The sequence below is a fragment of the Megalops cyprinoides genome, chromosome 1, assembly GCF_013368585.1.
Source record: "Megalops cyprinoides isolate fMegCyp1 chromosome 1, fMegCyp1.pri, whole genome shotgun sequence".
Classification (NCBI taxonomy): Eukaryota; Metazoa; Chordata; class Actinopteri; order Elopiformes; family Megalopidae; genus Megalops; species Megalops cyprinoides.
Window position 1 is genome coordinate 21,627,692 of NC_050583.1, and position 27,788 is coordinate 21,655,479.

The window sequence follows — 27,788 nt, forward strand, 5'->3', positions numbered from 1 at the left end:
AAGTTACACAAATGTTTACTGATGAATCTTAAACTATAGATTCATTCACATATTTGTGATTGCAGTGCTGATGGGGCTAAAACATTTACCTTTCATGTGGATAGTGGTTATGTGTGTGCATCCCAGTTTAAATCAGTGCAAGCCAAGAACAGTTACACAAGCAATAAGAAATATCTGCAGTATTTAAAAACGGGTTTAAAACTGGCCTTACGTTTTAAAAACGGAAAAAAACTGTACATTTGGGATTTTTAAAGTGTTTCTATATGTGTATTCTCTTGAACCTTAAATCATTTTGAGATGGAATGCATCGTGTGGAAGTTTAGATATTGTGGGATTTAATTGCATCTGAAATGTATCGATTATTGTTTGGTATTTCAATTGTGGAGCGCTTTTGCAGTATTGTGATGTTTCTATGCTTTTATACTTCGCTAATAAAACTTGTTGATTTTGAAAACGTTTTGGTGAACTGTTGCGCGAACAAATAACGGAACAAACAATCAAGTAATGTTTCGATCATGTAGAGGATACTGTGGTGGTCATATTTTGAATGGGAAAATATTCTCTGCAAGTGTCAGCTCTGCAGAAGAGTAACTGCAGTGGTTGATGTCCTCTATGTTTGGAGACGCGCCCTGCTTTTTACGGTCCCTTTAAATGCGCTCGTTCTTTTCCGGAGGTGTCAGCGACGGTATCTGTCGAGACCTCTGCTGCAGCTTCAGCGCGGAGCAAACCAGCCCGTTATTATTTCAGAAATCTTAAATCGTAAGGCAGAAAGGAACAGTCTGCGCATCTTTAGGAGACTTCTGTCTGATACAACCGACTCCTCTGCAAATGCAGGCCATTAAATGCGTGGTCGTCGGCGACGGGTAAGAACCATTTCTCAGTAGCGCAGAAAATGTAGAGAAATTCCCTGTGTGGTTCAGATGTGAATCTGTGGGAGAATGCAATTGTTGCAAAGGGCTGGGGCTCTGGGCTGAAAAACACGGCTATCCGTAGCACTTATGTGAGAACATGAAGCCTGCCTGGCCGTTTGAAGCCGACACGCTTGTCATTACGTGTAGTTACTTAGCCAATCAATTGGATATTGGTAAAATCAAACATCTAGCAATTGCTGAGGGATGGGCGTTTAATTCAGTCACTATCAAGCTGGCCAGCTAGCTCTGTGTATGTTGGTAGGCAGCAAGCTTCTAAACCAGCTAGGTTGAATACTGTGAAACGCATTTATGATGCTGATAGCCAATGAATGGTCTACATCTACACGGTTATATGTTTAAAACCTTGCGAGTTTTTAGGGGAAAAAAGAAAGACTTTTGCCTCTTTTTATTCAAAGGATCCATCTACCTTCCGGGCTAGCACGTTATGTTCCCTAATGGTCACCGTTTTAAATGTAGCGTGCAAGATGCAGGCGTGGAGAACGGAGATGCGCTGGTTTTCTCTTGGGTGGAGGCTTCAGCATGTCTTATTATTGTAAATAATAAAGGCCTAGCCAGCTATGTATTGGTAATAATGGGGTACATTCTGGTGTTTGAAGGCTATAGGCTAAGGCTGGTCAGGCACTGGGCTGTGATTACATCAGTGATGGGGCTGTATAACGAAGGTCTCCTCCTAATGATGCAGTAGTTTGAGATAAAGTTAGAAAGCTGTATTGGATGGACAATACGGCTTTCTAGATACCACTATGTAAGGAATGGTTCGACGAATTATCAGTTATTACTGAGAGTTTTTATTCATTCGTTTGTGGGTTTCATATTCAGAGAAATATGATGGTCAAAGATGATTAAGATGTATGTGGTTTTCCTAATGGTTACTTATGAATAAATAATATAAATGAATAGCGTATTTAGTCTTAGCGTGTTAAATTAACTTCTGTGCTGTTGGTGATTGATCATTCTTCCTGCAAAATGGTTTTGTAATCATCTCAATACAAAACCTCACTGTGATATTACTTTTAAATCAATATAATGCCTTTAAACTCAGCGTTCTTAAAGAAATTTGCTATTGAGTAAACTTTAATTGTTTCCATAAATACTGCATGAAAAGCTGGAACACTCCTTGTGAGTCTGCTTGTATGAATTATCAATGTGTTTCGGAATTTGATTTAATAAGCATTTTTTTCTTCATTTTTGTAAATGCAGGTTAATTTTTTTTTCTTCTGTTTTTGTTCCAAATAAGCAACAATGGCTGCAGTGTGGTAGAGAAACTGCTTGCATGCACATTCTACATAATAGCTGGCAGTAATTGCAAAACAGCAATTGCATTCAGCTTAAATTAGTTGCCAATTTATTTACAAGGTGCAGATCATCTTAATTTTTTAAGAGCCCATGTTGTCATGGACACTGCAATTCCAGGACTCTAAAATGCTTCCTTAAGTCTTCAGAATATCAGAATATTTTTGTACATTAGTTTATTTACTCCGAAATGTATGACTTTTTAAATGTAGATAAGGTGAAATATGATAATTTGCCAAAAATGGCTACGGTCATTGAAGATTGGATTATGCATAGGAAAGTCAGTATTCAACATTTGTCTGGTTTTACTTTTGTACTATATAAGAGATGACAACGATCTTAAAACAGCATTGGTGTTCAAAAATTGGTGCCTGAACATTCTTAAGTGAATTTAGAGTTTATATTTATGTATGTTAGTAATTCAGTAATCATCAGTTTTTCAACTAACATAGATGTCCCACTGCAAGGGGATCTGATTTTTAAGTAAACTTTGATTATGCTCAAATGAACCTTACAGATCAACACTATATTTGAATATTACTGTTCAAAAATATATATTTTTATTATATTTGCATACAGTTTTCAATATTGGCTGCCACTGCTGTAAGTGGGAAACAGCTGGTAGACAGCACTTGAGTGATAGCAGACCTCTGCATGGGTGTTAGATTGAATTAGTATGACAATCTGCACTGTTCTGAGATGCTGTGAGTGTTCTAGTGATGTCATACCATTTGGGCAGATTGGAAGGTGTGGGAGGATGAGAGGAGAGAGCTGGGACTGCAAAGAGTTAACTGCAGAGGGGTCTTGCTGTCACATGACTGGTGGAGGCTTGGCCCCACCCCCAAGTAGTGTCTTCAGCCAGCTCTTTATCACAGGCTCCAGCAATCAGCCAGTTTTCACAGCTCAGTAGCCCAGATAGGAGATGTTGTGTGCCTTCTCTTCCAGGGCACCCTTCCCCTACAGTCCAGAAGCTCTCACACTGGCAGAGCCTGCCCCACTCCCTTCACCACCCCCCTCCCCCGCCCCCTGCCCATCTTCCTCCTCTTCCTCTTCTTCCTCAGCCTCCTCTCAGAGACGCAGAAGGGAGTGTGTATTCGTCTCTCAGAGCTGTCACTTTCCATTCCCCCATCCCCATCCAGCCGCTGATCGGAGCAGATAACAGGGACAGGGGGACTGTGAGTGTGCCCCCCAGCTAAGTGAATATAGGACAGAGTCTGTCACATTCAGAGAGCAGCGGAGAGGAGGTGCACACAGCAGCCAACCAGACGGAGGGGGCTAATTCAGTGGGGCATTAATGACCGGTGTGCCACGAATGTCTCCCAAAAGGCACAAGGAGGGACGTAAGACTGACCTTTGCCTCGTTGATCAAGCTGTGGATAGGCAATGCTATGCAGAGCAGCCCCCATTTCAGGATATACACCACAGTAGAATAGTAGATCATTCTTTAATGTTCCAGAATTATTGCTTAAAAGAAATGGATCATTTATTTTTTAAATAATTAATAATTCAAAATAATATATTTTTTATAGATCATTCAGAATTTACTAACAATGACACAGATCATCAGAGAATATGTGAATGTTTTTTTTTCTTGTAGATCCACCATGCACTCATTCATATATATTTTTAAATGACGAGTCATGAATTGAAATATAGATTGTTTTGGCCATGAATATCTTGTGTATATTTTTTTTCTTTCTTCTATATTACAAATTAACATATATTTTTGTCATGCAGGGATTATTAGGTATTTACAGAACATTGGCGACCTTCAGCAAGTTCAGTGGGTATTTTTGGTAATAGATTTGTGACACCCTGGCCATTTTAACTTTTGTTGCTAAATTTATTTTACAAATGATTATTTTCTCAACCTGTTCCAAGGTTCATGACATCATTAAACTTGGATACCTTCAGTTGTTCTCAATCAGTTGTTCATGATGTACATTCATACAAATATGAATAAAGGTCTAAATGGAGCTGTGACAGGAAATTCAGCTTCCTGAAAGAAAAGAGGAACAAGACAATGTGGAAAAACATGTCTTTCAACTAAAGACCCATATGTGAGTGTGAGAGTGTGTGTACATATGCCTATATATAGTCTTTTATCAGGTAATTGAAATGGTTTAATTTCATTTTGAAGGTGATACTTGTGTCAAACTCAATTGGTAAAATTCAATTGGTTGTTTAATTGATTTATCTTGGCCTAATTGAGCAACAGCCCCTATGGGTATAGCACAGTGGGTCAGCAGGCTGGCTGGTATTGATTCATATTCAGTCCACATAGAGTCCTATTTTTTTCTTGTCCACGCATGTGACTGGTTTGGTATGATGTAGAACGTTATCTCTGGGTGCTATGTTTTTGGTCTTATGGAATTTCCCAGCATCTCTTCAGTTAGTCCCAGCATTTTGGAGAACCTTGGATGATAGCCCTTGTTTTAAAACAGGATAGACCACTGTCTGTGGATAAGGAAATAGCTGGTATACGACTATGGATTTAGAAGAGTTGAAATGGTAAGGGGACAGAGGCCTTTTCCCTGGTGTTTGCACACACATATTATGATACTCCTCTTCATCCCAGCCAGTAAAATGCTTGCTGGATGTTCCGAAGATGGTCATAGGTGCTGGTGCAGTCAACCAGGTCTGTGTCTCTATCCTGTGTTTACTCACTCCCCTTTTCTCCTGCCTTTCATTTTTTCAGTGCCGTTGGTAAGACCTGCCTACTCATCAGCTACACCACCAATGCCTTCCCCGGAGAGTATATCCCCACAGTGTGAGTACAACCGAGCAGTGTCTGTCATCACTTTCACGTAAGGTGCCCTGCCGCACTGGGTGTAAAGTAGCCATTGAACTCAAACTCACATACTGCCACGTATGCTCAGACACACTCACAGAGTGCCAGCACACTCCAGTGTTCACCTACCTTTCAGCAGTGATTTGAACTTGCCTTGAAGGGAGGACAGTGTTATGATGTTGTCAGCAGTTAAACACCCTTTCTGTGATATGTCCACATCCATTCAGAATCACCTTACCTTCTTTATTTGTCAGATATTTATTTGTGGCCCAGTGCATTGTTCCATGTGAATGGAGTCTTTATTTATCAGAATACAGCTTGAAGGGGAATGCATCTGAGCCAGGGGTGGTTGTGAGGTAACATGAATGGCATTGTGAAGCTAGAGTCTGTTGTCACCTTGCAGCTTTGATAACTACTCTGCCAATGTGATGGTGGATGGGAAACCTGTCAACCTGGGCTTATGGGACACAGCAGGACAGGAGGACTACGACCGTCTCAGACCCCTCTCCTACCCACAGACGGTACAGTGGCTTTTTATACCTCCCTGTTGTTCTTTATTTTTATGGTCTTGGGTGCTTAATGGGAAAAAATTACACTCGTTTTCCATTTCCTTTTTCTATTATTACAGTGGAAGTTGTGTTTTGTTTACAAAATTCTACAAAGTTCTGCTGTTGGAAAAGCACAGAACCCGACTTTGAAGGGGTATATTTCTGAATGCTGGGGTTTGTATAGACCCAGAATGCCTTTTTATGCAATCCCTCTGTGGAAGCTCACTGCTGGGGCTCTCTATTGTCCCCTGAGTGACGGGTCGAGTCAGGTGGTCTCTCAACTGTTTCGCATGCCAGGTACTAGCCCCCTGGCCTGGCACCGTTATGTCCCCTGCATGTCAATTACCAATGGGGCTTGGCTTGGGCCTTCCCTACTGCTCCTTTTTGAATGGCCTCTGATGCAGGAGCCTTTGTGCCAAGTGCCAGCCTGCCAAATAGAGAACAAATACAGACCCTTCACTGTGCTCATTTCATAGTTTGTTGTGGTGCATGCTGGTCTAGCTTGCTGTGCCCAGGTTGTCAGGCGCAGAGATGAGGTTGAATAAGCTCATCTTATTCTTGTATAAAACTTTAATGGTGGAGCTGGTAGTTTTTAGTCTAACAAACAATTATGTAAGATTATAAGTGCTTGAAATCCTGTTTTGTATTTCAGTAGTCTCTTGTTATAACACTACCTTCTATATTGCTAGAATCATCGTGACACTATTTCACCATTACCTGCTATTATTTTCTGTTATGTGGAACACTCATAACAAGGTCATCTCAGGGTAGATCCCAAGAACAGCTTTGGTAGGTGGCAGTGCTGAAGATGCTAAATTGCTGTCCGCAAGGCAGATTTGTGCTTCTGTTTATTGCTATCTGAAAAGCAGATGATTGGCTTTATTGTCAGTCCAAGTGATGTGACAGACAGATCTCAATCTGATTGTAATTGCTTTTATTCTGCTCTTTCTTCGTGTGTCAGAGTGAGACTGCAATCACACACCAGGCTACATAAAGCTTTTCAAAGAAACGGGTAGGACTGTGGTAATTAGACTGTAACATTGTAATTGCAGCTTGTGGTTATCAATGCACCCTCTAGCTGATGCCCCCTCAGTGAATCCTTTTGTGTGCCATACTCCCATTCACAATTGCCAATTGTCTGGATTGATTTAAACATGGCCTCTTCTTCACTTTCTCCCAGGATGTGTTTTTAATATGTTTCTCCCTGGTGAGCCCGGCTTCCTTCGAGAATGTCAGAGCAAAGGTGAGTGCCAGCCCTCTCACTGTGCCTGCAGATATGCGGGCACACCTATGCATACTGGGTACAGAGCACCTGTATTTTAAACTGATTGTTACTGTTATTCTGGCTAAATGGTGCTTTGCCATCAATGTCTCTGCGCAGTGGTACCCAGAGGTGCGGCATCACTGTCCCAACACCCCCATCATTCTGGTGGGCACCAAGTTGGACCTGCGAGATGACAAGGACACCATCGAACGCCTGCGGGACAAGAAGCTGGCACCTATCACGTACCCCCAGGGCCTGGCCATGGCCCGTGAGATAGGTGAGCTGCTGTGTGTTGAAGGGACACCAGGGCAGGGTGTCCATGGCTTGACCGCAAGCCAGGTGGGGTAGAGGGTTATTGTAGCTGTGGCATTGCCGTAGAATTCCATGTCCAGATGACTGTAATTCAGTGCTCCTATCCTGCTGATGGAGGGGGTGGTCTCACTGATTTTAGTGTCTGGTTTTGCTCAGTTAATTAAATAATGTTAAACTGGCATGGCATTAGAGGGTGCATTTTACAGACCTCTGACACAGAAGAAGGTCGTGCCCCAACGGCACCTGCCGGCACAGAAGCTGTTGCCACCTGTTGGCCTGGTCTGTTCCGCTTTCTCTGGCCCTTGGCGGCAGCATGTTGACACTCCCTGGGGAGGGCTTGCTGAGGGCTGGCCTGTTTGGCTGAGGATTTGTGTGTGTGTGTGGAGGGGGGCGAGAGAACACAGGCACATTGTGAAGAGCTGCTGGTGGTGGGGGCAGGGGTAGCCAGTGAAAGATGTCTAGAGAACAAAGTGGGCAGGCGTAGAGAGTGACCCATCAGCTGGAAGTATAGGGGCCTTTGTGTGGCTCATTTGTGCCTCTGTTTGCCTTCAGTGTGTGAGTATGAATGTATTTAAGGCAGCCAGAAACACTAAATCCCTCAGTTACACTGACATGCTCATGGTTTTGGTTGTTGTTTAGTGACGTGAGCAGCTTCAAGTGGGTTTGAATACTATGGCATTTCTGGCTTCTGTCCAGCATTTTTACCAGCTACTAAGCTGTTCTAGTGGTACAGACGTTTACCAGGATATCTTAACAACACACTGTACCACCATTTAGTATCACAGTTAGCTAAAGCACCTAGCATCTGTGTGGCTGATAACATGAGATTCCCCTTGGTGTTCCAGGTGCCGTGAAGTACCTGGAATGCTCTGCCCTGACCCAGCGCGGTCTGAAGACGGTGTTTGATGAGGCCATCCGCGCAGTACTGTGTCCCCCGCCTGTCAAAAAGCGTGGCAAAAAGTGCACAGTTTTCTGAGCGGGCAGTGTGGAGTGCAGGGATGGTGTCTAACACAGGGGTGGGGGCACTTCCACTACAACGACACAACAATAATCACCAACTGTTTTCTGAGAGAAGTCCAATCAAACTTCATTAGGGTAGTCCTGAGACCCAGGTATGGGAGGGATGCAATTGGTGTTAGAGCGGGTGGGAGCAAAGAGGATTATGTGCAAACCTGGCCTCCGTGTTTTACACAGCATCAAAGAATTCTGTCCGAATTTGCCTTAATCAATTGGAGAACCAACATTTAAAAGGCATTGTTGATGTAGGAGAGGGGGGTCACTGACAGTAACAGGAAACCTTTTTTCTGCTGAAGACACAAAACACACGAGTACAAACTAAACAAAAAATGTACAAAGTCTGTAACCCTCACCCACGTTCCCTTTTATTTGGACATCCCTGTCATGCAAAAAGTTGATTTTGGTGGCAGTGTTGCTGTGTGGTCCTGGCTGTTTTGCAGGTGTTTTTATTAGATTATTTTTAAAAAAACGTTTTGTGAAGGTTTGAAAGATGTGACATGTGTACAGCTTTCTTCTGAAAAGTCTCTGTGACCCAGCAATGGAGGTAGGGGGGAGTGGAGTAAACTAAAGTCAATCCACTGATAAATGACAGTATGATTCATTGAAATTCAGCAGTTTGTCCTTTTGTGGTTCTTACTGAAGAGTGGTTGGTATTTCTTACACAATGCCTTAAGGAATATCACAGCAGTATGCATACATGACAAACGACACAACAGTGCATCCTGGAAACACGGGAATGGAACTCTAAGAACTGAACGTTTGATCGTTTTAAAAAATTAAGTACAGACATTTGGCCAACTTGTGAAATTTGCTTCATTCTATCCTGTCTCCTCCACAGCATATTCTACTGTGTTATCTCTTCATCAGTGTTGCTTACACTTGTATGTTCAATCAAAATGCTATCTTGCATATAAAATGTTTTTTTTTTCTATTTAAGACACTTCCTTCCTTTCTCTTTTAGCAAGATGTTTGGGTTCACAGGCAAAATATTGCCCTCTTAGCTTAGAGGAAATGGCTTTTGGCACCCCTACACTGAGATCCTCTGTCCTTTTATGCCCCCCCCCTCCCCCCCCAGCTTCAGTTGATACATACAGTGTTTACTGGATCCTCATAAGAGGATGAGACAGGCTGAAAATGTGCTGTTGGGATTTAGTATGTGGGGGACTAGCATGCCAAATTTCCAACCCGCAGAACCCGAATGCCTGAAAAGGTCTCCTTAAACTAGCAGCTCGCATGGGCATCCAGTCTTAATTTGCCCCTTTTCAAATACCTGTCTTGGTTTAGTTTCTATGTGTGCATGTTGTGTGGGTGTGTGGGTGTATAGTGTGGGCGCATGGGGTTTTTAAGTTTTTCCAGTAATTAGCGTTCTGTTACACATATTATTGCCTATTTTTAGTTTAATTAATCCATTTGATTTTGCAAATAATTCTTATAATAAAAGTGGTTTAGAAAATGTTCCAAACAACATCACTTTATTGGTCCCTTTTACTTGCTGCCAAAATAAACTCCTACATTAAAAGTAGTGTATTAAAAAAATCATTTAACATTTTAGAAAACGTATGCATTAATAAGTAAAACTATTTGTATGTATCTAAAGATGTACCTTTTTCTTATTTGGAAAAAAAAAATCAGACTCCACATTGAGAATGCTCAAGTGTTGTTAGCTTTGCTGTCTGTGAAGTTTGAAATTAAATGATGCGCAGTACTTCAATACTCACTTCAATTGCTGCATCACACTTCCTGGTAGATTCAGACCTGCAATGAAATTGTCTCCCTCTGCTGGTGAGATGTGGGATTGCAGTTTTTCTTGAGAGTCAGAACACTGGATAGTAAGCTCTGTTGGCATGGCAACTGCATCCTGGTGGTGCAAGGTGCGTCTGAGCATGCTCAGGGAGTAGAGTCTGAGATGTCTGTAAAAGCTTCAAAAACTGCATGGAAACTACTTGGAACTTGTGGATAGAGCCTATTGTTTGTCAGAAATCAACCATATCTGGGCAGATATCGTTGAGATGCATTACTTATTCAAGATGCGTTCTACGTTTGTTTGTTTGTCTGTCTGTCCATATTTTGTATTACTTCTCATGTCAAAGAGTATTGTGAGAAATTTCAATTTTGTATAATAAATATGAACTTATAACTAAGTTGTGCTCTGGCGGTCATTTGTTACACACAGTAGCAATTGGACATCTTGAAATTTGTGTTAGGCAGGCACATGGCTGAATTTGTAAGGACAAAAATCAACCTTGATATTTCTGCACAGATAAGCGTTTTTTTAATTTCTATTCAACATTGACAAATAAAAAAGGACATTTTCTGGCCACCTACAGAATGGCTTCCTCCATCCTACTAGCTCATTGAAGCTAATCTACAACTGTAGAGCTAATACTTTTAGTGCAGCAAAGCAAGATCAAAACTGAAATGTGCGATTTGAGTGTTCGCTTTAAGCAATGATAGTCAGAACGGGCATGATCTGCGAGGGTATGCACAGCTCTCTAGTCAGCAGTGCGACGTTGCTTTACTATGGAGTTTTCATCAGCAGGCCAGAAACCCCCCATCCACTGGCAGAGTGACCCCATTGGTCATGGCACTCTTGTCACTGAGCAGGAACAGGATAGAGTTCACCACATCTTCCACTTCTGTTGGACAGCACAAACAGACATCCTCAGGGCAGCGGTTCAAGTCACCTATAACTTCTACAGTGTCCACTGAACACCACTTTTCTCACCAATTGAGCACCCTTTATTGAACATTGTCACCTGTGTTAAAGTAGTGGATAGTTCCTGAATAAATATACGCATTGCACATGTAAATGTCTTTACTGTTCTCCCACACAGGGATCTGAGAGAAAAACAGACCTGCAAATTTTCCCATTGGGATCCGTGATGTCATGGCCTTGGCCTTCTCGGGGTCACTCCAGTTCATCTTGCCCATTTTAGTCAGTACCACTGTGGGATTGACAGAATTCACTCTGATCTGGAGAATGGTGACAGGACAGACTAGATTAGCCTCAGGGTGCAATGCAGCGTACTGAGAAAACAGCAACTAATGCACAGCTGAAAATTATACAGTATATGGCAGCAGTGTACAGGCATATGCTGCAGAATACCTGGTAGGGCCCGAGTTCCAGAGCCATCACCTTAGTCAGCATGTCCAGAGCTGCCTTGGTGGCACCTTCAAGGCAAACAGTGTATGCATCAGGTAAAACCAGCTCAGAAAATTTGTTAGTTTATTTGGTGTGACAAAGTACATCCCTAAACAGCATCATAGGCCAAATCACATTTGGTCAAAATGTGTGATTTAGTCATAAATCCAGGCTTAGCATGACCTTGGAAATACCCTTTCAGCATCATGGAAAATGGCTATGGGTGTGATGAATGATTCTGCCCATGGGGCTTAACGACATTTACATTTGCATTTACATTTATTCATTTGGTACAACACAATCAAAAAGCCATAAGGAGTTTTTTTAACAGGGAAACAGTTTTGAGGCATGAAAAATTCCTTTAGGTGGTAGTGTTTCGGGTGCTCAGGTGAGAGCGGAAGAGCTGTGCCCGTGTAACTCACAGTAAACTGCATGGTCCTTGAAAGCGCACTGTGAAGCTTGGCTGGAAATGTTGACAATGGAGCCGCCAGACCCCCTGGCCTTCATCCCACGAGCTACAATCTATACTCACATCACACAAAGAGAGGCAGAGCATTAGAACTCCTGACAGTGAAAGGCCACTGCAGGTACATAAGACGACCCTTACCTGGGCAACGTGCAGTGCTGCCTTCACATTGATGTTAAAGGACCTGAAATAATGAAAGAAGAAAATATGATCAATCATGGACTTTTATGTTTCCAAATATTGTTTTAGAACTGGTACTTCCTGAAAATAAAAGTCTCCCTTCCATGAGTGGTGTCTATCTATGTGCTCTTATCTATGGCCATTTACCTAGCAGGAGTACATACAGTTGCAGAGTTCAGTGCAAAGTACTGTTTTAATATAACAGTGCATAGCATTACTACAGTGAATAGTATTACAATTTGTGATTACTAAACAACTGAAGTACTGCCTGTAATCTCCTAACAGAAAACACAATCCGCATAAATCACTTAGTCAATTTACAGTGACAAGTCACTGGGGCCATGTAAATCCAAATAGGACAGATTCAAATAGCATAAACCTAAGAACAAGTCACTGTTGGAGACATAGTTAGCTGAGGAAGGACACAATGGTGTGTGTATTTCCCAGTCATTAATATGGAAAAGCTTAATTTCTTGTGTGGTGTTCTTTAGCACAGCAGTCTTGAACTAATCCTGCGCTGTGGTATCAAAGGGCATTTACATGTCAAACTTCTCAGGGGTGACCTCCAGAAAGGACTGCAGTGGGGCACAGGCCGCATTGTTCACCAGCAGGTCCACTGGGCCCAAGTCCTTCAGCGCCGCGTCAGTGGCCTCCCAGTCTGCCAGGTCCACGCACACTGGCTTGATGTTCGGACACTTTGGGAATAAGCGTGTCGCGATAACAAAGAAACTCTCATCATCAGAGCACGGTGAATTCAGAGACAAGAGCTAGCACACTACCGCTCCCGCTTTGCCCTGTTATCGTATGCAGCAGGACAGCGCTGATGAGGGACATTTCAACAATGGCCCCGCGGGAGTTCCGGGGCACAATGGGAGCGTGGGCAGCTATCTGGGGCGAATACCTCGAGGAGGAGGCTGTCCAGGTCAGCCTGGGTGCGTGTGACAGCGGTGACCTCTGCTCCGCTCCGTGCCAGCACCAGCGCGGTGGCCCTGCCTATCCCTGTGAACATCAACCCACAACCAACCAGGATTTCGCTTTCTGAACGGCTTTGTGATTCCGCTCACACCTTCAAATTTATCATTAATCACCGAATGTGATCATTAATTTATCATTAATGTGAATAGCAGAAGTGTGCTGTAGTGGTAAGGAGCAAGACCTGGAACCCAAAAAAGGAGGGCTTCTAACCCAGAAAATTTGTTGTTAGTTCAAATCCCAGGTGGGCAACTAACGCTGGAAACTTGGGCAAAGTGCTTAACATTAAATTGGTAATAGTATAAGGTAAAATGGTAAGATATGTTAAGATATGTTAGAGGCTCTGTGTGAGAGCGTCTGCTAAATAAATGTAACAACGATAAAATGGCGATATAATCGCGAAGGACAAAGGTCTTTAATCTTAAGATAAAATTTGAATGTATAAGCAATGGCTTGTGGTCACATGCTGACTTGACCTTAAAGTAGATGTATCAGCAGAAAACAAATAAAGTCATTGCCGTGGTGGTTGGGAGGCAAAATAAAAGAATGCAAAACGAAATGTTCACATAATATATAAATATTGATATAATATTTCCAGTTTGTGCCCTGTACGATTATCGTTGTAGTTTCAACGATACGCTGCAAACCAGACGGTGTCACTGTGCCTTTAATTATGGCGGCTGGGCGCGTCGACATACCTTTCCCTGCTCCAGTCACCAAAGCCCGCTTGCCCGTGAACGTGATTTCCATCGTTTTTCCAGCAGGCAAACACAGCCGACTCGAAATGAAATCGTAACTTCGCTAAAACACAGAGCAAAGCAGAGAAGATAACACGTTAGAATAAGTACTACTGGCTGTCTGTTCCGATCATTATTCAGACATTCGCTGGTAGCAAGCGCTCTTGGAGTTTAATCCTCTGACGAAAAAAAAGAGTAAAACCAACAAAGCTACACAGAAGTGATCAATACGTATGACGTGTGGTGCAAAAGAAAGCATCAACATTCAAGCGATACCTACACGCTTTACTTCACACGGGTAATGAGAGGAGCCGGTGCACGGAACAAAGTCTAGATTTGTGACCTTGCAACTCGGAAAGGAAACGGGTGAACAGGAAAGTTGAAAAGTAGCCAACTCTAAACAGTGGTACGGTTACCGAAACGTTAAAGATTATGAAATTTTAGCTGGGTTGGAGGAAGGAAATAGCATTATAATGTAGCGGAGGAAGAAGCATCTATATCTACAAAATATTTTTTGCAACTCTTAAAGTACCCAAATTCCTAAGTATTTGCTCGATTATGTGATTCAGTAGACATGTGTTACTTTTAAAATGAAATTTGATTCTGTTGAATTTTCATAATAGTCTTTGTGATTTGAACACTATAAAAAAGGAAGGGTGTTTTAAATTTAATTCTTGGAACACTATATCTCGCTTTGGGGATAGGAATATGGGAATAATCGGGAATAACAAAAGGTCTTACATCTTCAGCATGATTTATATAATAAGGTGTGAATTCATCCAGGATGATTTTACAAGCCTGGCTTACAACGATTAACACCCTGTAGTTTTATAAAGCGACCTTTACTTGAGTTGGGCAAGGTTATTATTCAAATACACACTCAAACTTTCCTTAGCGTTTCTCAGTGGGAACAGTGTTTTGACAGAAAGCTAAGGTCACGGTCATCAGGATAACTCATGGAGGAATAGCTGCCTCCAGCCATGTCTGAAATGGCCCTCGGTATGTTACACAGAGAATAGAACCCATTGCAGCTGTTTAGAGGCCTGTAGCATGCGCATCAGTCTGGATAAAAAACAAAGTAAAAAAAAAAAAAGATAATGGTTTGCATTCTAAATAATCTGATAAGTAATGAATTCATTTTATCATATGTTCAGTAGGAGTAGGAAGAGCCTGTTGTTGCAGTGTTTTGACCTGGAATGCTTTAGTGGATATCCAGCTGTTTAAACAGAATATTACGTACAATGTAGCAGATAAACGTTTGTTAAAAGCTGTGGGCTTTAGGTTTTTCCTTAATTAGATATGTATTATGTTGGTGATGTCTGGTTCTTATTTTAATGAAATCTGCCACTAGAGTGTACCATTCTCTGGTATTTAATAGTAGCAAGTATGCTCTAATATGAAAAATTGCTATCACAGATTACAGTGTAGTGCAAGGGACATGGAGGATAACTCATTTTTTTTAGTTTTTTTTCCTAGCCAGCATAAGTGGAGCTATGAGATTCAGTTTACAGCTGGCAGGAAGAAACACTTAAATTATACAGAGGAATGCACTGCACATGGATTTATGGAGACATTTCTGTCTCTTGTGCCATTCTGGATCAATTTACTAACCACTATTTCTCCCTCTGTTCCAAGGCACTATTGAATTTAGTCAGCTTAAGCCTCAGTACCTCCCTCGGTATTTTCCACTGGCCTATTAGTAATTTGATTATGCAGCCAATTTTAAAAAATGCCAATTTAAGCAAATCAACCTCTGTGATGACAGACTGTCATCTGCTATGTTAATGGTGATTTTTTTTTTTCTAATTAAAATGTATCATATAGCCATTATTGAAAAGTAAAATTTTGGCATACATCCTCAAACTCTGATGTGTACAGTTGATGGTCAGCGCAACATGGATCCACCCAAAGACAGTATGCACCAGTGAAGGGAAGGCAGGCATCAGCAACTCCCCAGGCCTCAAATTATTCCTTGGAATGTAATCCTGCTGTAATAAATTGCATTTACTGTTATAGAGAAAAACACAACCTCGAGCAGTTCACTAATTTCACACCCTAGAAACTATTTTAATTGACTGCAGACTGACCTGCTTTTGGTTAAATTCTTTAACAAAGATAACAGACTATAAAGTCAGTGCAGCAGAGCACGGGCATATTCTACTCAAATGAAATTATTGCAGTGGCTACTAAATGTGTTGAGACTGAATCTGTAAAGTTTTGGTTGAGATGATATGTCCGTCTTCTCAATGCTGTGAAGTGGTGGAGTAGCATTAGCAAATTAGGTACAGTACAAAGAACAAAGCTCAGACAACCTTTTCCTTTGGTTTTTGGTATTCTGCAGAGTAATTTATTGATTGCAAAAAAAAAAACAACAACAATGTGTAACAGCAAGAGGAGAGAACAAGAAAATCACTTTGTGAGGCCTGTTTATTGTTCCCCACTGGCCTGCAGTGAAGAGTCAGTACCTTCCAGTTCTTAGATTTGTAAAAGGAATCATCAGAGTCTGCTGGAGCTGCACTCTCAAGCAGGGTAAAATACTGTAGTATTGGATCACAGTACAGTTTCATAGTACTATTACTTAGAGTCCACAAAAAATCACACACAGGAATACAAAACTGTGAATGTATGAAAACATTTGTGATTCTTACTACCCTTCCCCTGACAAATACAGGTTTGACAATCCTTTGACGCATAACATTTCAATCTTTATTTCTATGAATAATCATTGCCTGGTGAAATAATATGATCCAATAATATTTCTCAAGTGTTTTCCACAATATCCTTACGCCAGTGAGAGGGATATTCAAGGAAAAACCAATTAAAAAAAGATAAATGGAACAACACCGTTGCCACAGTGGAGCATGTAGCGTGAACCACTTATGAGAAAAAGAAACAGTTCAGTCTAATTGCTTGCATTCAGGAGAAGAACAGATCAAACTGTCTTCACTCCCCCTAACACTGATTTCACTGAAAGCCCACTCAGGATGTTTCTCTCTGGGTCCTGAGCTTGTGCTAAAAACAGCCCAGTTAATCTCTGACTGTAAAAAATAAATTAATATTGCATCTCATCCCACCTATCCTCTGAAGTACCTTTCCCTACCCTTCAGACCCACTGCTACATGATGGCCCTCAAGATAAAGCTTTGATACGCTGCCGTGGCAACACCCAATTACACATAAGTCTTTTCTGAAAGGGACAAGGATGGACTGGGCAGTGCTCCAATAGCAGGCTGCCCAGACAGAGCTGAGGAAGCAGTTCATAATGTCCCTGTCCCTGTGCAAAATCCTGCTTCTCTTAAGGCGAGTCCACAAAGGGCAAAGCTTGCAGAACCTCATGCCATCTGGACTTCCATGTGGCCAGTACATTAGTGAGATTCTCAGTGGTGTTTCTTACGGGGACACCATTCAGTTTCTGCATAAAGGAGGCAATGAACTGTTTTAAACCTGGGGAAAAAAACAGGAAAATGTATTAAATGAGCATTCATGACATTAGAGGCAACCACATTAAGGCTTAGACCTTGATATATATATGCACTGCACAGATGAGAGCCCTAGGAGCATGTCTGTAGGTATCTTATGGTAAAAGTGTGGAGCAGACTATGTACAGCGTTAGAGTGTTGGAGTCTGTCATCTTCACATTAGGAACTACCTCAATCAGTGGTTTTCCAGTTTGAGTGTTATAAGCGGAAAACTATAATTCATATCCTCTCCACCTTCCTTGGGCTGTGATGGTCTTGGCTGTTCTTGCGTTGAGTCATTTCATCAAAAAAGCATGTAGGAAACAGCAGAGCAGCCATGGAAATTACTGCACAGGAGCATTATTGATGAGCTCTTACCTTGAAGGGTCTTCTGCCAGGGAGAAGGCCCCACCAATGCTGACCACATTCCTCCTGTTCTCATATCCACCATAGCTCAGGGTCACCTGCAGAGCACAATGCAAGCATCACTTATCTGCATGACATCCTTCTTCCCTTCCACCAGTGCTGTCTGAATGATGAAACTAGACCTCACCATTCACATTGCTCACTCTCAGCATATCCCCGTTCTGCACTTTTGAGGACGTTTTGAAAAAGGTTCTGGCCATGCGTTTTGGGATGAGAATCTGGTGTGTACTGGTGTGTCTGACCTGTCTGAGCACAGTGTCACTGGGCAGCCTCTGAAGGTTCTCCAAGTGGGAGTGGAACAGCCGGGTGTGAGTCATGGGGACTTCCAGCAGGGCCTCGATGATGTAACCGATCGTGCAGTCATCAGGAAGCCGTATCTTCTCCGCTGTGCTAATGAAGTTTCCCAGGCTAAAGCAGGGGGAACAGGAGAGCCTGGTTAGAGGTCCATCTTATCAAAAATAAGAAGAACTAAACATACATTACTGCTTCTTGATGTGGCCATCTACCACACAATAAATAATATACACTGTGGCAGCCCATGTGGCAGAGTGGTTAAGCAAAATACACTTTGCAAGAAGGTAATAAAACATTTGGGTGTCTCAAAAGGGTATTGACATACCCTATCTCCACATTACTAGACTACAAATTACTCTACACAGTTCATAGCCAACGGGTTGTGTGTTCAAACCCCAAAATTGAGTTGTACAAGCAGGTATGTAAAAAAGTATGCAGTGAAAGTCCCTGTCAGCAGGGGCATCTGAAAAGGAAGGCTTCCATTTGGATGTTGTTATTGACAGTTCTATTGTGACCCATTTTATCAGGAGTAATCCTGTGACAGTGCAGGTCGTCATTCACCTGGCCCAGGGACTCATCTTCAGTGCCAGACCACGGCTGATGCAGAACCCAGCTCCTCCTGTGGCAAACCAGAACTTCACAGACGTCTGTGAGCGCAAACAAGGATAAAGACGAAGGCTGGTCAGTGCCATCAGTCGTGCGGATCCATCTCACGGCCAATACAGGGGCCCCCAGGAGAGGGCACTGGAGGAGCTAACTCACCGATCCATCGCTCTTAACCCGCTCGGCCGCCTCGATGGGGTGGTCCAGACTGGGCCTGCCCAGGTACACGTCCTGTGTGTGGGAGTATGAGGAGAGCAGCCGCAGCAGGCTGGGCAGGATCACGTAGTTGTCATCATCCATGTGACAAAACCACCTAGGGCACAGTCACAAAGGCACAAATGCCACTGAGCAAATGCCACCATCCACTTCCAACATTACCTGACAGGTAGACAATTCTATAAAGAAAACACAACAACCTTTAATAGTGTGGGTTACAATATAAGTTAATTTGTAATAAGATTATGTGACGATATATTAATAAGGTGATTGATATGTATAGAATATGTATTGTTTCAACTACAACCCTTCCATAATGGTTAATCTCACTCCTCTGTAGGAAGACACCAGGCTCTCTCTCCCTGGAACAGTGCCACTCAACTTTTTCTGGGACTCGATGAACTTGTCATACTCCACAGACATCTTGCAGCAGAGAGCCTGCCGTGTGTGTGCCGCTGAGCAGTTGGTGTTGATGACGTTGTCCCCTGAGGAAAATAAAACGAGAGGGACTGAGCACTGTGCTGTGGGGGTGAGCTACTGAGCACAGAAGTTAGGGTCAATCTACACTGTGGATTAGTCAGAGCTATCTGCTGTGTGCTGGTGTGACAGTGCGCTCTGCATGGGGGTGGTGACAGTATAGCAAGCGTAATGGTTTATCTGACAGAATGCAAGCTTTGTCTCCCCAGTGTCTTGTATTCTTCCCCCTGCATTCCATTTGCTGAGTTAACATCTGGAAGTTTGAAAGTGGACAATTTATTCTTCTGTCTTCACCGTCTCGTTTACCCCGAGTTAGCCTATTGTATTACCTGCTTTCTTCCTTAGCTCCTTATCTTCCCCATCCGTGAAGATAAAGGTCTGGAAAAAAGACAAAAGTAATTAGTCTTAATGTGTTTGCTTCCTGACAAATACTGCCTGCAGTGTTAATCCTACAGCACAATGAGTCTCCCTGTCTCAGAGATGGGATGGGTGTATGAGCCTACGCCTATTCTGAAGCGACCAGCGTGGGAGGGTTCCTCCCCAGGTGCCCGGCACTGTCCACCAGCTGAACCAAATCTGCCATTTTGGTAGCAGGTGCGGATGAGCTAAACCAATGGATTCTTGGGCCATGCTAAATGAGAAAAGCAAACAGTACAGCCATTCCTGGCACGCTGTAATACAGGACTTTCCACTGCCTCATGCCCTGGCAGAAAATGGCAACCATCACAGGCTGAGAGCGGGAGGCCACAAGCAGCTGGCAGAGGGCTCCGCTCCCTGATCAAACACAGCCGTGGCGATCCGGGACACCAGTGGGGCATTAATCTTCCATGCAATACATTCACTACTGAAAATGCGAATACATTCTGGATCCCGTCACAGCTCTTATAAGATTTCAGTAGTCTTACATCAGGCCATGTTACGTCAGCGCTCTGGTTTAATATACATTTGGAGGCCGCTGGAAAAAGTAGCAAAATATCTACTGAGACAGCACCACTTTTGAGTTCGAGCCGTGGTCCATACGCCAACGTTGCACAGACCACATTCATGAAGGGAGACCTGATGTCTCCTTGCTTTGCCTTAAATCCATCTCTGCCACTTTTCACCCTTCCTTGTGTGCGACTGTGTGGAATTCCTCAAATAGTTTCCACATTTAAAATAAACTTATGACAGAGCTCTCACTTGTTGCAGTTCCAATTGTGATCTGCTTCAGGAAATACTTCAGCCTGTGCAAATAATGCCTCTTTCAGAGGCTCTGTCTCAAGCTGCTTGTCTTCAGTCATTTATATTTAAACTGCTGTGGCTATTTATTTTTTAAACCACAGGAACCACCTTATGCTTGAAACAGCACTAAACTGCTCTTTACAGACCCACTCATGAAAGAAATCTTTTAACGGCATCCATTCAATAATTAATTCTCACCATTGCAATCTGAGGGATGGGTGGCTGTATGGGAGCAGTATACACAACCTTGTTTAACCCCAGTCAGATTTCTAGTCAAATCCAAGATGTATGAAACTATATATGGGACATCATTCCCTTGAAAATTGCACCATTCCATCCAACTGTCAGCCTCTGAAAAGACCCTCTACATGCAGTGTGGCATATCTAAATATAAATACCAAATATGCTATTCTTTAGTCTTCCCTTGGGGAGGGTAGATGCCATATTTACCCAGAGACCTTGGCATTATCAGGCATTTTGGAAGAGCATGTTTTCCTTTTTGTTGTTGCTGTGGAACAGAGGACCATTGTATGAAGAGGCCTGTTGTAAATCTGTGTTTTATAAGCTGGAAATGTGCCACAGACGATTAGCAGCTCCCAAATCCAGCTCACGGTCCTTTGTTTTCTCTTGTTACAACTCTGGCTTATCAAGCCTTGACCATGGCAGGGTCTCCCATCCGGCAGCAAAAAGGACAGGTAAGAATTAGCCTGAGCGTACTTCAGGTCTCAAACGCCCAGAACACATTTCTCTGCAAAGTGCTGGGGAACCCATGAGACACCTCGGCGCTCAGGGAAAACCCACGTGGGCCGCAGTCCTGCCCCCCCCCCCCCCCCCCTTTAAAGAGCAGGGAGAGATTCCAAGGCTAAAACAAACAGGGCGGCCCCACTCTCTGGGTTGTGCACACATGTCTTTGAGTCTCATGTTGCTGAGGAACTTCCTCCCCAGGGGCCCGCGGTCCCCTGGCAGCCCAGGACCCAGCCAGTGGCCGCCACGCTCCAGGCTCCCACCAGCTCTCATGCACAATTCCTTTTATAAACACACTTTCACATGCCACACTGATAGCTGACCTTCCCACACCCCACCCTTCCAGCCTCCATGCCCCACATGCAAAGGGGCTGAGTACTGCTGAGTGCTTTCATACAAGTCTCCTTTTTCCCTCTCCAGGATTTGTTTATGTCATAGGATAGCTGTTGGCTAGAGTTGTATGGCAGCAGAAACATAACACCATAAACATTTAGGATATCCTCTCTATAGTATCATGTACTTTATCTAAGAGTTTTATATCATTTTTACAATGACAGAATCCCTAATATTTGTAAAATACAAACAACTACTCAACACTCACCCCTCATTGTACACTAACTTAATTTCAAAGGGCAAAAGAAAGGTTACATCTTGTCAATTTACCGTTGATGAGGTCAATTTAATACAATGAATTGAAATAGGAATCATTGCTGCGGCACACACTCAAACAAAAAAAAACAGTTCCTCTATTACACAGGCTGATTTATGATCCTTCTGAGTGTGACTTATTTAATTACTTGGGGGTGGATTCAGGGATTTAATAAAATCCCATGGTTGAGATGTATTCCAAATTACTTCCCTGTTGCTGACGCACTTTGCAGGGTTGTAAACTACAGGAAGCAATGCGCTCGGCTTAAAGCACCAAAGAATGACCCTCCGCGCCCATGTTCACTAGTTGCCACACTGCACCATGAACCAAACACCAGATCAATCAAATGCTGTAGCTGCTGATCATACTGCAAGGTATTGGAAGAATTTATGTTTTCCAAGTGCTTGGTGGCTTGCCAGAAGACATGGAAATTAGTGGGGTCTCATGTAGATGGGACTCAATGATAGATGCATTAAACTCTGTACAAACGCATATCAGATGTCTGCATACTCCATGTAATTACACAGTATGCAGCAGGTCCAATGTTATTTCCACTGACTTCACTTAACCACAGCATTCACACAACGGGGCTAAGTGCATAATGTTTCACATTACAGCAATCCCTTGCATTTGCAATTAGGAGGAGTCCACTCTACACAGTGCAGGCAACAACAGACACATCGAAGTGTTGCTAAAATGGGGACAAATCACCACTAGTTTCCTACCTGCTCCTTTGCTCTGGAAACCCAGGTCTGGAAGAGCAGGTCCAGCCGTGACTTGTGGTATTTCCTGGTCGTTTTCACAGCGATAAATATGTCTCTCAACTCAAGCTGATCCTTGGGATGGGATCGGACTGGGCCGGATGGATGCCTGTCACCGTCCAGAATCAGAGGGGAGCTTCGTTCGCCTGTGGACGACGCTCTACCTGCGCCTCGGGCCGAGTCTCCGGTGTCCATTTGCTTGGGTTCTGCAGTCCTGCGGTGCTGCGCCGCGCTGGCATTCTGCACCGCCGGCCCCTTGAGGTGGAGCGGGACAGCCTCTGTGCGGCCTCGGCGCTCACTGGCCGTCCATCTTCTCCCACCTGTGGTCTTCGTGCGGGGAAGGGGCTGGGGGGGGTCGCTGTGGCGCTGCGGTGGCTGCAAGCCGGGGATGAGGAGAAGCAGGAAAGCGCAGAAGGCCAGGGAGAGCAGGAAGCAGAGCTTGCTGATGCCGACGCGGGAGAAGTGCATTCTTCCTCGGGGCGACTCAGCCACCTGGGCCAGGCTCACTCTCCCCTGTGCTGCCCATCCTTACTGCATCACATGGGATCCTGCACACGCAAAGACACACAGCTGAGTATATTCCACTGCACAAAAAAGGTTTCCACCCACAAGCATTTTTTTCATTGCCCTCCTATGCTGTTGCTACTGATTGTGGCAGCTGCTACACTGGGTTTAATCAATGGTTGAAAATCCACTCTACACCCATGTATCATAATAACTTTACTCCAGTGTACTGTGCTTAGGCATTTAGGAGTACATATCTTAGGAGTACATACTGGTTCAACACAAACAATGTTTTGTTCTGATACGGTTACCCAGAACAAATGCAAAATCAAGTGATTCCTTTCATGGGGCCATCAACAATCCAATGTTCCTTTATTAGATCAAGATGTTACAAAGCCACATTAAACTATAATAGCAGTCTTGTTGTTCTGTTGGGAAAAGGGAATGTTTCAACTTAAGTAAGTTATTATTAACATACTATAATTTGCCAGTGGGTTGAATGTCCTGTGTAAAGAGGGCACCTTGCTCCAATGCGCAAGTAATTTCCTGTTTCCTAATTTAGGTTTAGCAATGATACTTAAACCAGTGACAGATGGTATTTGTAAGAAGTCTAGGACTAAAAGCACATGATTTCCGTGACTAAATTAAACGACAATCAAATGTCGAGTTCTCAGAAAGCATACTTGGTTGTTCAATGCTTCACATCAGGTTTGCGATACTGGCCATCTTAAAAGCGATTTTGAATGACAGAACACAAAACGCCATATTTTGGTATGCCCTTCATCCGACTCAGTTAACACCCACCATTTGTGGCAGGACACGTACAATTTTTCATCAGAGCACCACAATCCGCCCGTTCCCAAATGTTGACTTTTGACGTAAAGGGAAAGTCTTTCATATTGATTATACAGGAAGAGGTTATTTTTAATCGTGTTAATTAAATAGAGGAGACATGTGGCATCGGTTTAACTACCGCCACATGACAAAACCAAGTTACAATTCCGCAAAACCTACATGGTATGAATTTTTGCTTTTAGAATCTAGAACGGTATGGGGGAAAATCGAAATTCATTTGCATGGCTATGCATAGGCCTTGGAACATTTTTCGCAGAGCAATCGCAACATTTCCAAAACACAGCAACGGGATTTTAGTAATCTGTGGCAGTTTCCAAAGGAAAACAGCTGGTGCAAACATACAAACGTAGCTCTAATGTAACGGAGCGTTTTATCACACGAATACACGATGCCAAAAGCAACAGAGAAGTACAATTTGCTCTCTCAGTAAAATATATTTTTCATGATTTTATATCCATGAATATCCGAATCGCAACTGTTATGCAAAAAAATCTGGAAACGACTCAAAAATAGGATAATCTGAATGAAATGTGTATGCAGAAAACATGACGTTATCTTCAAAGTAAATTACCCTGTCACACAACATGCAGCTGTAACAGTTTATTGAGATTGTACTCAAATATTAAAGCTGTTTTCTCCACCATGCTTCAGGTGGCTTGTTGGCTAGGTTGGACACAGCCTGCTTGCTAACTTAGCTACATTAATTAGCATGGTATCTGAAACAATGCTCACTAACACCAGAACGCAAGCTAGCCATTTGCGTTACTTACCAAGAAGCGCTCGAAGATACATGGTCAATTCACATAAATCGTGTTGCTACCGTGAGATTAAAAGGAAGAATTAGAAGGCAGCGATCGAACTCATTGCAGCTGGAGCAAAGTGCGAGGACGCAGCGTGTAAGCAGGTTCGCTAGCTGCAAAGAAATTCCATCCTCGTCGTTTCCTTTTGTTTCGTCTTTCACTTTGGCACCGAAACCACATATGAAACTTCAACCCGTGAGGGCGGACAAGGATGTTGCACTCTGGGGATTTTTCTTCTTTCACCTCTCAGCGTACTCATCCAGTGAACAGCGAAAGTCAAGTCAAATGGCTTCACTATTCTCTGTTGTACTTTTATCACGGAGCTCTTTCCCGATCATAATCAGTTGGATTCGCATTATTAACCCTGCGTTTCGTGTTATTCGTGAGAAGCGCATACGCACTTTAAAACTCAGCGCCCTCTGTCTGATGTGACGCCCAACATTTCCTTCACTTGTGACATGATTTAAAGTCTTACGCTACACAGGTTGAGAGGTTGAGCACAGTTAAGTTGTGAAAAAGCAAACTCCCGTTAAATGTGTACATTTAAGATAACGAATAAACACGTACGGTAACAACGGAGTCCCAACCACTGAAATAATTTATGGTATGGTGAAGATGACGTTTTCAGTAGTCGTAGTGGTAGTCATAGTAATTCAGAGACGATCACCAGTCCTTCATAAAAACTTTATTATGCGTTTATATAATCATCAGCTCACGTAATTATGAATTCAGACGTTTCCACGGCATGAAATCCAGTTTGCTGAAGTACTCATATATTTTGCATTAATTTCAGTTTTGAAGTGAAACAATAACCAAAGACTGACCAGTGCAATAGCTAATCACTTAGCATGCACAAAGGTGACTATTTTCACAAGACTTAGAAATCTCTTTGCAGACTACAGCATCTTTAACAGCTTGTCTGTGCTGATGTATGTGATAAATGTAATTATTATTTGGATGCTTGCATGCATGAGTCATTGATTGTCAGCTAGAATTTTTCAAATATTTTTAATGTTTCGTAATAATAGATTGCTGGTATTAACTATACTTGAGTCACACCAATAAAAATTACATAGATACATGTGTAGTCTAGTTACATGTGACTTCACTGGTGGCAGAACCGAGGCATCATGAATATGAGCATTGTGTTTGTGAGCTGAAATATCACTGATTGTGTTTTGTGTCTATGCAGCCTTTTCATGTGTTTCCCTTCATGAATAGATTAACTGCTGAGACTAATGAGGCCAGAATGATGGAAACTTCACACAGAGCTCTATCGGGAGCAGCGGGAACAGTGGTCAAAGGAACCACAGCTCAGATCAGGAGAGACATACTGTTTCTGGTCATTCCTTCGGCTGGCAGTTAGATCCTGCCAGGAGCTGGGTTTTATCTCAGCCACCACTTATGAGACTCTGATGACCCCTCTATGGATATTTTCTTAATATCTACTAGCCAGGAGAAAGGTTCCATACCCTCACAATATGATCACACATGCAGGGCTGGCTACAAAGGCATATCTGCAATCAGCACAATACAGGTACTGAGGGGCAACCCATTCATGGTAAGGTCCAAATATTTTTCCTGAAATGGACCAGTTGTCAACACTGTGGATTTTAAGGCACATGACTGTTTAAACTTGGGGTCTTTGATTTAAATGAGTCCTTATAAAGGACATTTGCGGTGTCATTACTTGAATGCTTAGTGTTTTACTCTGCATTGATGACACATACGATCCATGGCTTTGTGGCTTTTAAAGTGATAGTGCAGATGATACTGAAATACAGAGACTGCAAAGGCATAACCAAATTGAAATGGGATAGGTGCTCCAAGCTGAGGTTTTATGGTGAGCCACAGTAGCTGAACTCAGCTCTTTTGTGAAGCATCACTTCCCCATCATAATTATTCACCCTTCTCTTACCCTCAGATTAATGGGAAAGTTCAAAGTAATTGCATTCCACATAGATGGGGTGGTTTTACACAACAGGCTGTGATGCATTGAATCATAAAGTTTAGAGTGGAGAGTTGAAAGGCCGGGAAAAGATTTGTCATAGTTCTGAAATGAAATGTGTTCACTGAGGCAAAGTGCCACACGTTACAAGGCGGCAGTGTAGCATAGTGGTTAAGGAGCAGGACTTGTAACCGAAAGGTTCCCAGTTTCATTCCCCGCTGGGGAACTGCTGTTGTACCCTTGGGCAAGGTACTTAATCCACAGTTGCCTCAGTAAATATCCGGCTGTATAAATGGATAACATTGTAAAGAACTATAACCTATGTAAGTCGCTTTGGATAAAAGCATCTGCCAAATGAATACATGTAAATGTACAAGCACCATAATAATTTAAGCACACTTAAAAGTATTTAGCTCTGAATTTTCTTTCTTTAGGAAAGAATAAAGTAGATGAATACATGATACATGCATCTTCTTTGAAATCCCTTCTTTTGTATGTTCTTACCTACATGCTGTGGTAATCACCCCTATGAGGACCAGAGCCTTAGGGATGTGTAAAGCACACAATGAAAAAAACATATAAGCCAGGCCACTTTGGTTTGTAAATGCAAGACTGTGAGTGGTTTTGTGTTCTTGTATATAATGCATGCCATATTATTGTACAGATTTCCCCCATTGTTTACTTTAAAATTATAGGCATGAGAGGTGTGTACATGTATATGTGTACACACCTGTATATGTGTACATGTGTATATGCATTTGCAGGTCCTTTTCATGCCATCAAGACATGATAGTAGCAGATTGCTAAATAACATTGATGCTGGTGTGTCATTGCTGCCTGTAAGCTGCCTGGGGTTTGTTTTGAGCCACTGTTTCATATTGAGTATAACCCGTGCCCTTTCTCCTAACATTCTTAATATCCGATAAAATATCACATAACATTTGTTTCTTACTGAAATCAATATGTGAGGAGTATATGAATACTCGCAATTCTTAATTTCATGACAGTGTGTAAATGTAAGCATCCTACATCTGTTACACAAAGCAGATATTTTAAAATATAGTTTAGAATTATATGTACTGTCCATTTACTCACGTGGCATTACATGCTTATATTTTGCTCTGCATGCATGTTTTGTTATGCATATACGCCTTGACGTCATGACGCGCCGCGACCTGG

General features: G+C 42.6%; 3 protein-coding genes across 4 annotated transcripts; 1 reads left to right on the forward strand and 2 right to left on the reverse strand.

Moving 5' to 3' along the window:
* Positions 1 to 650: 650 nt before the first annotated feature.
* LOC118773990 (ras-related C3 botulinum toxin substrate 3) lies at positions 651 to 9,175 on the forward strand. Of its 2 annotated transcripts, none has more exons than XM_036523077.1 (6): positions 651 to 863; positions 4,924 to 4,995; positions 5,420 to 5,537; positions 6,745 to 6,807; positions 6,946 to 7,105; positions 7,986 to 9,175. In XM_036523077.1, exons 1-6 carry the CDS (start codon positions 829 to 831, stop codon positions 8,114 to 8,116), a joined length of 579 nt encoding a protein of 192 aa, XP_036378970.1. In that variant the 5' UTR covers positions 651 to 828; the 3' UTR covers positions 8,117 to 9,175. The 2 variants fall into 2 exon arrangements, with proteins under 2 accessions (XP_036378970.1, XP_036378977.1); XM_036523084.1 differs by having other exon boundaries at positions 6,946 to 7,112; positions 7,986 to 8,046.
* Positions 9,176 to 10,451: 1,276 nt separating this feature from the next.
* Positions 10,452 to 13,995, reverse strand: dcxr (dicarbonyl/L-xylulose reductase). The gene is made up of 9 exons (XM_036547293.1): positions 13,935 to 13,995; positions 13,616 to 13,718; positions 12,847 to 12,944; positions 12,486 to 12,640; positions 11,907 to 11,949; positions 11,722 to 11,821; positions 11,264 to 11,328; positions 11,013 to 11,130; positions 10,452 to 10,793 (listed from the first exon to the last, which is right to left on the reverse strand). The coding sequence occupies exons 2-9, from the start codon at positions 13,665 to 13,667 to the stop codon at positions 10,690 to 10,692; spliced, it is 735 nt and encodes a 244-aa protein (XP_036403186.1). The 5' UTR covers positions 13,668 to 13,718; positions 13,935 to 13,995; the 3' UTR covers positions 10,452 to 10,689.
* Positions 13,996 to 16,008: 2,013 nt separating this feature from the next.
* rfng (RFNG O-fucosylpeptide 3-beta-N-acetylglucosaminyltransferase) lies at positions 16,009 to 25,029 on the reverse strand. Its single transcript, XM_036531443.1, has 9 exons — positions 24,632 to 25,029; positions 22,467 to 23,050; positions 19,457 to 19,505; positions 19,033 to 19,135; positions 18,594 to 18,747; positions 18,393 to 18,478; positions 17,780 to 17,945; positions 17,490 to 17,575; positions 16,009 to 17,097 (listed from the first exon to the last, which is right to left on the reverse strand). Exons 2-9 carry the CDS (start codon positions 22,968 to 22,970, stop codon positions 17,031 to 17,033), a joined length of 1,215 nt encoding a protein of 404 aa, XP_036387336.1. The 5' UTR covers positions 22,971 to 23,050; positions 24,632 to 25,029; the 3' UTR covers positions 16,009 to 17,030.
* Positions 25,030 to 27,788: the final 2,759 nt, after the last annotated feature.